At 42.5% G+C, this 11798-nt stretch overlaps 1 protein-coding gene and 1 long non-coding RNA gene across 2 annotated transcripts; one reads left to right on the forward strand and one right to left on the reverse strand.

Annotated features, from left to right (window-relative positions):
* Positions 1-3290: 3290 nt before the first annotated feature.
* On the reverse strand, positions 3291-6173 carry LOC148733911 (uncharacterized). Its single transcript, XM_088758052.1, has 2 exons — positions 3985-6173; positions 3291-3837 (listed from the first exon to the last, which is right to left on the reverse strand). Exons 1-2 carry the CDS (start codon positions 6171-6173, stop codon positions 3291-3293), a joined length of 2736 nt encoding a protein of 911 aa, XP_088614178.1.
* A 2935-nt stretch (positions 6174-9108) lies between these two features.
* LOC148733912 (uncharacterized) lies at positions 9109-10585 on the forward strand. Its single transcript, XR_016000780.1, has 2 exons — positions 9109-9733; positions 10238-10585. It is a non-coding gene; the product is annotated as an uncharacterized LOC148733912 (long non-coding RNA).
* The last annotated feature ends 1213 nt before the right edge of the window (positions 10586-11798 follow it).

The following is an 11798-nucleotide window of genomic DNA, read 5'->3' on the forward strand; positions in this document are numbered from 1 at the left end:
TTTTCGGCGAGTTAGCGCTATGTTAGTGTTCAACTAATAAGACCATTTTGAAGCATTTTCGGCGAGTTAGCGCTATGTTGGTGTTCAACTAAAGTTGAACATAGCCCTAACTCGCCGAAAACGCTTCAAAATGGTCTGAAAATAAAGGGAGTCGTAATTTAAACTAGGATAATTCTACGCTACAAGTAAAGATAATTCTAAGTTGAATTTAAATTAATTAAAAAAAGGCGTAAATAGCTAAGAATGATGATGTAACCAAGGATAATCTTAATTTAATATTAATATAACAGTAAAGCTAATAGGTTATTTACAAGAAATATCTTATATGTATCTCCTAAGATAGTTTTAAACTACAAATAAAGATAATTCAAATAAGGCTAACATTGGTATAACTTTAACTAAGGAAGGATATAACTTGGAATAATTTAGAGAAAAAAAATAAAAGAAACTAAACTACTATTAAACATTTAATCTATTTGTCAAACTAGTTACTAAATCAGCTATTTACAGAGGGATTTTGATAGTAGTATTAGTTAGTTGACACAGTACTGGAGCTTCCCATGAATTCTTAAAGTTAGAAAACCGAGACGAAAGTGGTCACAGAGAATTCTCCTCTTGATATCATGGAGGATGTAACGGATTATACCCTCATGACTTTCATTTCCATCGCGAAAAGCAGCATTATTGCGAAATTTCCAAATGCCATACAAAGATCGTTTTGATCAGAAAACGGGCCAGTCGCGCATTTTTTGGGCTGACTGGAGCCCATTGAAAAAAGAAAACAGAAGTACAAGACGGGAAGAAATTACCAAGAAGGGAGGAGATCACAGGAGATAAATACGACCACAATTTTTTAGCAAGGGAACAATTAAGAAAACATTGATCAATTGTTTCTTTTCGAGAACAGTAGGCACATTTATGAGAATCAATATAGCCCCAATGTTTTAGGGAATCGCGGACTTTTATGGCCCGAAGGACAATTGACCATAGCACATCATTCTTATAGTTTTCAGAAAGGTCATCTCTAACCAATTTCCAAAGATTGTCAAGTTTGAAATCACTAGGGAGAAAGGGGGACAAAAAACGATGAAGAATCGGGGAAGTAGAAATCTCTCTTAGCAGGGCCTGATAGCATTTCTTAGGGGTGAAATCAAAGTCTTGCCACTCTTTGCGGGATACAATCCCGCGAAGAGTGGTAAGCGCCGAAAAACATTTCTCGTAATATGGTGTGGAATCATGCAAACTCGGAGTGGTATTGTCACGAAGAGAATGCCACTCCGGCCGAAAAGAAGCAAGCCTAAACCCTGGTAAGTATTTAGTTAGGTAAAAGGACTTTGATTCGGGGTTAGAAAGATTAGACACTAGAGAAGCTAACTTTAAGGAGTTGTCGAAAACGTGCAAAGGCTAGCGTACTCACGATTTATTTTCTTGGTTCGATTTTGCTATTACACTCCAATTAACTCCCTCTCACAACTCTCACGAAAACACACACCACGTCTCATTGCGGTAAGCACGTGGAGCAGCACCATGTATGGGGCGATAAGACACGTGCTGCCTACATGCGGTTTGGCTACGTAATAGATTAATAAATGTAACGCACAGTTTCCAACACCCTCCCCCATATGACTTGGGAACAAGGCATATGCAAGTGGAACTGACTCCATAACACAGCAAGAAATAAGTATAAAAATAATGTTTCTTTAGTAAACACATTCAAGTGTCTTGCTCTGCAATGTCCTGTATTCGCTGACGTGCTGCCACAGCTGCATCTCGCCGCGGCCGGAACTCCAATACAGTTGGGTTCAGAGGTGGGTCATTACAAGGCAGAGGGTTTCGGTCGCAGGACAACTCCAATGGATAGAGATGTTGGATTGGGCGTTCCATGAATCCTCTGCCTGCTCTTAATTTCACTGCCCTAACAACACCATTACGTCCACTGAATAATTCTTCTACTACCCCCATGGGCCACTGATTTCGGTTTCGCTCTTCAGACTTAATGATAACAACATCTCCTACGGACAAGCTGTTATATTTGGTGTTGTGTTTAAGTTGATGCCTCTCTCTCAAAGCTCTAAGGTATTCTGTGGTCCAGCGACGCCACATTGTATCTTTGGTAGCTATCAAGAATTTCGCACGTTTCTTCAAGTCGCGGTCTTCGAGCCGATGTGGCTCGAACTCAGGTAAAAAATGTTAGCATTCAGAAACAGGAAGGAGTTGGGTGTTAGTGCAGGGAACTGCAGGTCATCCTCCACGTAACTAAGAGGTCGATGGTTAAGCGACACTTCGATGGCAAGGACTACTTCGCAGAGCTCCTCCCAGCTTAGCAGACCCTGACCCACAGACTTGTAGAATGAAGACTTGAATAAGCCAATGAGTCTTTCGAAGTGTCCTCCCCACCATGGCGCTCTACTCACGTTAAAGCGCCAAGTAATGGATTGGTCACTCAAGAATGAATGGAACTTCTCATCCTCCTTCACTATCGTCAGTCACTTTGCCGCAGCTGTGAACGTAGAACCGTTGTCTGAGTAGACAAGGGATGGTCGACCTCTCCTCGTAATCAGACGTTTAAAGCTCTTGATAAATTCGCTTGTTTCTAGGCTGGGAAGCACTTCCAGGAAGATTCCGCGGGTAAGACAACAGGAGTAGAGTATGACGTAGGCTTTCATCTCTGGCTTGCACTTGCCACTATACTTGATTGGTCTTGCGAAGTCCACCCCGATGACATCAAAAGGTGTACTCCCTTCTGTACGGGACTTCGGTAGATCACCTGGTGGTGGGTCATGAAGGGCCTGAGCTTGGAATCTCTTGCATCCAAAGCAGTGCTTCACTACTCTCTTAGCAAGCCGCCGAAGTCTTGGCACTCAGAACTTTTCTCGTACTTTAGCCATAGTCATGCTGACTCCCCCATGGAGAGTTACCTCGTGCGCTTGCTTCACTATTTCCACTCTGACAGAATTAGAATCTGGTAAGTAAATTGGATACTCACCCTGAATGCGACCTCAGCATTCCAATACACCATCGGTGTTCAGTTGCAGATTCAGTTGTTCCTGGTCACGGGCAAACTTGATCGTCTTTGCCCCTTGGCTCTGCGCTCGCTTGATCCAGGACATTTCTTGTTGCTGAATTTCCTCGGTCGTAAGAGGTCCTATGATCCTCTTGGAAGGGTGACGAGAATTGTGATTGAACCGCAAGATCCATGCACAAATTCTCATGGCTTTACGCAAGCCGAACTTCTCGAGAACAGTGTCAAAGTCATTGTTTGCTTCAACACCGAGCGCGAAAAGTTCTCGTTAAACCTTCTTTTCAGCATTGCTGTCATCTGTCGCCTTTGTCACAATATTTGCAGGCCACTGAGATCGGTCGGATAACCACGGTGGACCTTTCCACCATAGCTGTGCTTCATTCACACTGCCACCTCTACTCCGCAGATCAGCAGGGTTTTCGGATGTCGGTACATGTCTCCACTGCGTGTTCGGGTGGCTCTGGATCTTTTTAACCCGATTAGCCACGAATTCGCGGTACTCCCCGTCATCGTTCAGCCAGTGTACGGCTACAGTGCTATCGAGCCAGCACTGTATATCCTCTGTCATACTGAAGCCTTCTAGCGCAACCCGCACATTTGTAGACAAGTTTACTGCCATATGGCCTGACACGAACTCCAAACGAGGAATCGTCAGACTTTTCTTGGCAAGGCGGAATTTGGCGGCAATCAGACCCTGTGTCACGCCTGACGCCTGTGTAACCACAGCATACACAGCAGCACACACACCGTGAATACTTGCATCACCAAATACATGAAGTTTAATATTGTCGATCGGCTCCTGGTACTCAACAAGACTGCGAGGAAAGTACACATCATCCGGTGCATTCTTCTCCCATTTTAGCTACCGTTTCGCAATCCCCTCGGGAAGTGGGGTATCCCAGCTCAACTTCATCTCACTGGTTTCTGGATAGATTTGTTTCTCCTCTAACATTGCAGGTCACACAAGTCCTCGCGGGTCATAAATCTTCGCTAAGTTGGCGAGGATGCCCCGCTTGGTCAATGTAGCAGGCTGAGATGGGAGTGAAACATGTAAAGTGTCATCCCCTTTGTCCCATTTGAGTCCCAGTAGTTTGCACTCTCCACGAGCTGATGATGCACCAAGCTGTTGTTTAGCAAACGAAGGCTCGTCATCGGTACAGTCGCCAGCTAGTTCTGGCACGTTTGAGTGCCATTTGTGCAAGGTGAACCTTGTACAATTGAAGATCTCTACTGCATGATGTTTGAGCTGTTGCGCACCTTCCATAGTAGTATCACCGGTAATCAAATCATCTACATACAGACCGTTCTTAATTTCTTGTACAATCCCTGGGTACTCAGACCGCACACTTTCCAGGTGTTGTTGTATCGCGGCATTGAGTAGGAAAGGAGAAGGGCCAAGACCAAACACCACTCTCGTAAACCTCAGCACTTCTAGTTCTTCGGTCGATTTGTCTTTAATCCAGTGGAACCTCAATGCGTCACGTTCAGCTTCCTTAACACGTATCTGTAGGAAGGCCTTGCGCATATCTCCGGCAACTGCAATAGGATGGAATCTGTTGCTGACAATAACATTCCATAGCTCATTCTGTAGTGGGGGGCCAGTGTGTAAACACTCATTCAAAGGCACACCGTCATACGCACGGGCCGAGGCGTCATATACCACTCGTAGCTTGGTTGATTTGGCATTCTCGCGTATTACTGCTCGGTGGGGCATGTAGAATTCTTTGCCTGTTACCTTCGCTGGTGTCTTCTCAACCACACCTTCCTCTAACTGTTCCCGAATAATCTCGTCGTACTGGTCTAGCATATCAGTTCTCTTTAATTTCCGTAGAAGAGAGTTCACTCTGCACACAATGCCCGCACAAGTATTGGGCAACTCAGGACAGTTCCCTTTCCAGGGTAGTCCAGTTTCGTATCGGCCGTCTGGACTCCTAGCCAGTTGCTTCTTAAATTCCTCGTGGACGTCGCTCTGGTGAGTAGATAGTTTGTCCTCTAGTCCTAAGACATCTAGGGCGCAGAGTCGGTTGTGATCCACCGTAGAATTCACGGCAAGGTACGCGTTGCCTAGATCTGTTCTGGGGGACATTATAGTCCACCCGAAACGTGTACGCTCTGCTACTGGATCTCCTCTACGTCCGACCCGTAAACGATCACTTGTCCGTATCTTGGCAAAGTCATTAGCGCCGATAATCACGTGCACAAGTAAGCGAGCCTTTGTATCACTATCGTCCATTTTAACGCCTCTCAGGTGAGGGTGATTTTTTACGAGGTCGGAATACCTTGGGTTGTCTAAGGTCAACAGTTCCCTTTTTTTGATTTTCGTGACATTCACGTTTAGGGAGAAATCTTCAGTCACGGAATGCAGGATAACTTCGTATACTTGCATAGTTCTGGTTTCAACGCCTGTAAGCATGGCAATTTGACGCAAACTCGTACTCTTCCCTTTAGCTTTAAGTAACTCAATCGCAGTTGACGAAACATACGAATGGCTAGCGCCACTGTCCAAGAGAGCTCTGAGTTTATATCCACCCATGTTTATGACTACTACGGGATGAATAACACTGGAATCGCCCATTAAATTTGCAGTCATACCTGGTTCTCGTCTCTCCTTCCTGTCACATATCGAAGTGTGGTGTTTCCCATCGCAAATTTTGCAAGTATTTCTGCTCTTACAATCGCTGGCCCGGTGTTTGGCTCCGGTACAATTGAAGCACAAGCGCTTATCGGAAAGTATTTTCTTCCTTTCTTCAATGCTTTGGACGTTATCACAGTTAATTGCTTTATGTTCTTCGCTACAACAATAGAGACACGCCCCTGGGCTCGCCCTCGACTGGTTTCCGGTTTCTTGTTGTTTGGCAAGAAAAGCTCTGGACTGATCTCGACAGAAATTTGAACTCTTTGATGTCGGTTCATCTGAAATGGGATTATTAGTCGTCCACTTCTCCAACGCCTCTAAGAATGCTACAAAAGTCCATTCACACCAATTTTCATCTATCATAGCAAGTTCGTTCTTTATTACCTCAAGTTTGTCGAATGTAAATTGAACCGCTGCGTCCAATTTGGATAAGCTCTTCAATGTTCGCAATGACTCTACATTGATCAGTAGTGCTTCGTAAAATTCAAGTATCTTCTTTACGTTTCTCTCGCACATAGTGGGTAGTTCCAAAATATCCCTAACCTACGTTCCCACGACTTCACTCGCTTTCCCATATCTTCTTGTGAGTAAATGTTTAGCTTTTTGGTAACCTTCAGGCGTAAACGGAAGACCGTCGATGAGATTTCGCACCTTCATATTCACTAATTCCTTCAAGTAAGAGAACTTTGTGACTTCAGGGGCACTGGAATCATCAATTTGACTTTGGAACTGTCCCCAAAAACGAAGCCAATCTTGCGGCGTCCCGTCAAATTTTGTGAGCTTGGGCATTCTCTCACGAGCTTGGGCATTCTCACCACGTTGCTAGCCATTTGCCCGTGCATAGTTTCCGGCGGTTCCGTTTGAGCTTGTTTCAGCTCCAACTTCTTCTTCTCAAATTCTAATTCCCCCGCATGTGCTCGATTAAAAGCGTCTTGTTGTTGCACCATTTTCTCTTTCTCTAGTTCGACTTCTCTCTTGTGCTCATAGAGCACGGTTGCGTGTTTCAGATTACGATCGATTTGCTCAATTCGTTCTTCCAGTTCGCGTATACGAGCGTCTCCTTCGTTAATGACTAGCTCGATTTCGTCGGCCCATTCTTGTACCGCTTCCTCGTCTTCGCCATTCGTGAACTTTTGTTCCTCAATGGAATCGTTCAACTTCACTACCGTGGTCACTAGGGCTTCAACAGAAACTTTGTGCCTCTCAAAGGCCGTTCGGTCGTCTTTCTTTAAGAAATCTCTTCTCTTCTTCAAGCGAAAATTCAACGTCTTCAATTTGCCCTCAAGTTCGGCAATCTGTTTCTCCATGATTTCCAACGCTGTCCTGGCGGGGTCACCACTCTGTCGAAAACGTGCAAAGGCTAGCGTACTCACGATTTATTTTCTTGGTTCTATTTTGCCATTACACTCCAATTAACTCCCTCTCACAACTCTCACGAAAGCACACACCACGTCTCATTGTAAGCAGGTGGAACAGCGCCATATATGGGGCGATAAAACACGTTCTGCCTACATGCGGTTTGGTTACGTAATAGATTAGTAAATGTAACGTACAGTTTCCAACAGAGTCACCTTTGATTTGGAAATCGAAAATTCCGAGGCCACCTTTGTTGAAAGGCTGGTGGCAAGTCATTCTACTTACTGTCTCAATGCGAGAGCCCCAAATAAAAGGCCAAATTAGCGAATTTATTTTAGAAATAACCCATTGAGGGACACACAGGACGGAAGACAGGTAGAGAAGTTTGCTAATTCCTAAGACATTGACCATAAGGGATTTTCCGACGAGCGAAAGGGAACGAGATTTGCAGAGATTAAGATGTTTTTCCAACTTCTCAAGTTTTGGTTGCCAATTATCCACTTCAGTATCATTGCCGAAAACAACACCTAAGATTTTCATTTTGGTTAGCCACCTGAGGCCATATGGTTGGTCATTCCATGTACGCCATGCGCCCAACCACATGGCTTCCGTTTTGGCAACATTTAGGCGCGCTCCAGAACCGCGTTCATAAACGCTAATGGTATCAAACAGAGATGCCAACGAACGAGTGGATTTAACAATACAGGTCGTATCATCAGCATATATCCCAACTTTATATCTTATTCCGCGTGCACCGGGTAAGAGAAAGCCTTCTATGGCAGGATTGTTCCGGACTTTGCAGGCAAAAGTTTCATGCAACGCATAAAATATACAACAAGGGTCGGATAAGGAGTCTCCCTGTCTCACACCACGAGACAAAGGTATCGCCTCGGTTAACCATTCATTAATAATGATTTGCATGTTAGCACCATCATATAGTGTGCTAAGATAACCCAGTGGCAGAAAGATGAACCGGTACGAAAACGGTTTAAGAGATTCATTAAAAGGTTGCGATTAACTCGATCGAGGACTTTCTCTTGATCGAGGCTGAGTAGAATGCCAGTTTCATTAGTTCGCTCAATATAGTCTAAAGCATCCCGCAATAGGTGTAAGTTTGACGTAATTTTCCGACCAGGCGCAGAGCAGGTTTGATCAGGATCAACGATATGCTGTAAAATCTGAGAGAGACGGAGAGAAAGAGACTTGGAGCATACCTTATAATCGACATTTAATAAAGAAATTGGTCTTCAATTTTTAAGATCTTTGCGATCCCCTTTCTTGAAAATGACTCGAGTGTTACTAGTTTTCGTAGACTCGCACATCTCTCCAGCTTGGGAGCATGCATTAAAAACTTGGCACAGATATGGACCCAAACGGTCCCAGAACTTCGAGGAAAATTCGACCTTAAGGCCATCTATATATGCCAAAAATACTGGAATGATCATTTTAGGAGGTGGTCTGACAATGCATCATATCTGCAACGCCAACCTAATGGTGACTTACCTTCTTCAGTTTTTCTTCTTTTCCCTGAAGTTTCTTCTTGTCTGCATTTCTTGTCTTCTTGTCCGTATTTCTTGTCATCTTGTCTGTATTTCTTGTACTTGCCTGGCCTAAGTAAAGATGAAGTCATCACCGACAGCAGTGACTGTTTGATTTGCTCACTTTTTTAACATTATTATTATTTATCGAAGTAGTGAAAAGAAAAAAAGTGGGGCGTGGTCCACGTTCTTTAATTTAGGCGGTTCGTAACGTCATTTTGCAGAGGACAGAAAATACCTCCAAACACTAGTGTACTACAGATTGTAAACTTTGATTTGAAATCCTTGTTTTGATAGTAGATGCCCAGGTTTTATAAATTGCTGAACGGTATTTAATAGGTAACTACTACAAGTAATAAATTGCGTGATCAGCTACCTTTCAAATTTGGCCGTTTTACTTGGATAGAATAACATTTCTCTGCTTTCATAGGCTTTACTGTGCGCCAACCGGTTGGAAAACGATTTATCGGTTGAATACCGATATCCACCTTCCCAACAACCGAGACCTAATTTACTCAGTTTAGAGATCCACAGTTGAAAATAAGTCTCCTCTTGCCTTCACTAGTAAAGCTATTTTCATTCCAAGGGGGTAGGGTGAAGTCTGCTTACAAAATAGTCTCGTACTGATGTGCTTGACCATCACATTTACCTCCCACCCACCCCACCCCCAGCATTTTGTGAGGTTTCCATTTTCGTTTCGACGCGCGAGTACCCAAAACATACCTCCGTAGATACCTTTAATTAAAATAATTTTTTAGGGATTTGTTATAAACTCGTAAAGAGAGTTGTTTGATTCTTATTTCGGCTTTTTAATGACGAAAAGTGTTATTAACTTTTGCACAAGGCTGGGACGAAAGAGAAAATCAGAATTCATGCGACGATTCGAACCAACGACCTTCAAATCACGCATAGTTATGTTCTATCACTAGGTCTCGTTACTTAGCTAAGCCTGTACAAGGTTCAAATATATTAAGTTTCCAGCATGCTGTTAGAATCAGCAAGAGATGTTAGATGTTGTTTGACAAGATTATGTCATGGTTTTGTTTCATTGTACAGCGTAATGGTGCCGACTTCTCTGTGTTTGTAAACACAGGCCAAGAGTTTGACGGAAGTGACTCAGGTGCCAGGCCTGATGAAGCTGTTTCCTGGGGAAAAATTTAAATGAAGGCTTCGCCTGTAAAGGTAAAAAACAACTTCTCAGTATCTCATGAAAAAAAATTGTTGACAGGAATGAAGGTAGCAAGTCTGTGGCAGAGTTCGGAAACGACCAACGGAAACGGAAAATACTTTTTTTAGCCACTCGCTTGCTTACAAATTTCCATGACCAAGGCGTCCTATTCAAATTACAAATGATGTGCAGTAACGTTTTATTTTCCTTTTTGTCAAACTCATTGCATCAACCACTATCAGACTAAATGCTAAAAAAAAAAAATTAATGCATGAATAAAACCATTTCCACCGAGTGTCAGGGTGTTTTACTTGAATAACTAGTTATGAAAGTTCTAAAACTGGCGCACTTACGAAAGTAGCCTAGTAGAGTCTTAAACCACTATGGGGAAGTCAATGATTATGTTTGTACGCGATTGTTTTAGGGGTGACTTGCAGTTAAAATGGAATACAGGTGGAAGAGTGAATGAGCTATTTCTTATTCCATTGCTAATATAAATGTTAATTATTTCCTTCTAGGTTTACTCAGACGCTGCCCTCGTTTATCCGCTTTTGGTGGCGGAGACCTTTTCCCAGAATTTTGAAATGGATACCTAGGATTGAAAGAGTGTAAGGGAAATGGTGAAGAAAATTAAAACATCGTTAATGGAGACAAATTTTAAAGCTTCGAGTAGGCTTTGAGCTGAATGAAAAGATGGCGCGCGTAGTAGTTTGCATAAACAAAGGTTCCAATATTCGTAGGTAGTGGAAAATAAATATAATACAATGCCTAGACAACTGCTCACACTTGAATTCCTGCCGGAACGTCAAAATATTGGTGCAATTAACGATTAAGAATCCCAAGGAGTATTAAAAGAAGAAACTGAATTCGAATTTCCTCTTAATTGCGCAATTTTAGCTTACGAGGAAACTTTTAGATAAAATGACAACACTTGCTGTCGAATCCATTTTCCTACAAATCCGAAATGCGAAATAGGACTTCTCGGGGAATTTGTGCCACGGAAGACGCGGTGAACGTTTTATGTAAAGTCGCAACACAACGAAACCTCGATCGCGGAACTTGACTTTCGTGTACAGTTTTGCAATTGCTGGGAATATTTTTTAAACGTTTTAAAAGCGACTAAATCAATGCTCCGGATCATCCGATGCGAAGGTTCAGTCGCAACTCGCTTTCAATTTTTTCCCTCAGTTTTCCAAATAACGACTCCTCTTGTACACTTATCATCAAGAAATGATGGTGTTTTTTTAAGCTTTGTTCATTGAGAAGCAAACCGTATTTGGAAGGGTCGAAATATTTCAATTCTGTATCTTATCGATTTGAAAAGACTGAATTAAACTCAGTGCCGGGGAGGAAAAAACATTAGCCATTACCGCGCAACTCTCGGTTTCAATTGTTATGATATTGATTGCTTTCTGATTCTATAACTTGAGGAGGAGGTTGTTAAACAGCGACATCTTGGGATCTCGTATTTGCTTTCGGAATGAAATTATTTATTGCCAATTTGACTTTTAATTTCCGTCGCTGTGTATCATGCAGGTAATTAATAATCCATGCGCTTCATGCTGAAGGAAAATAACCTTAAAAGCTCATTCAGTAGGGAAGAGTTTTAAGCTACTGAAAATATTCATGACAGAATTTCAATGCTGTTTTCATTTTCCACAGAGTTATTCAGAGGTTATAGCTGTTCTCGTGTGATTATGTGTCTCCACTTTCTGTGTTCAGTACTTTAAGATCCGAGGCGATCGATGTCTCATCCTCTTTTTTTGGTAAATATGTGTACATCTGGCGGTTAAAAGGTGTTCCTGAACGTTATGTCATAACTATTATTCCTGATAATCACTGATCGAAAGATCAGCTTTCAGTACTTTGATAGCGAAAACAAACGAGCATTAATTAAGCGCCCAGCCTGTTTTTTTTTTTTTTTCACAAATGGTTTCTTTAAAATCAGTTTACTGAAGATGAGACAAGGAACTTCTTCTTATCGGAGGTATTACGTTTAACAAAACTTTTCAAGTTAGTAGGACGTGCTAATTAAAACACTTTACTGCATGAAAACGAACATGAAATAAATTGTCATCC

The sequence above is a fragment of the Stylophora pistillata genome, chromosome 4 (genome assembly GCF_964205215.1).
Source record: "Stylophora pistillata chromosome 4, jaStyPist1.2, whole genome shotgun sequence".
Taxonomy (NCBI): Eukaryota; Metazoa; Cnidaria; class Anthozoa; order Scleractinia; family Pocilloporidae; genus Stylophora; species Stylophora pistillata.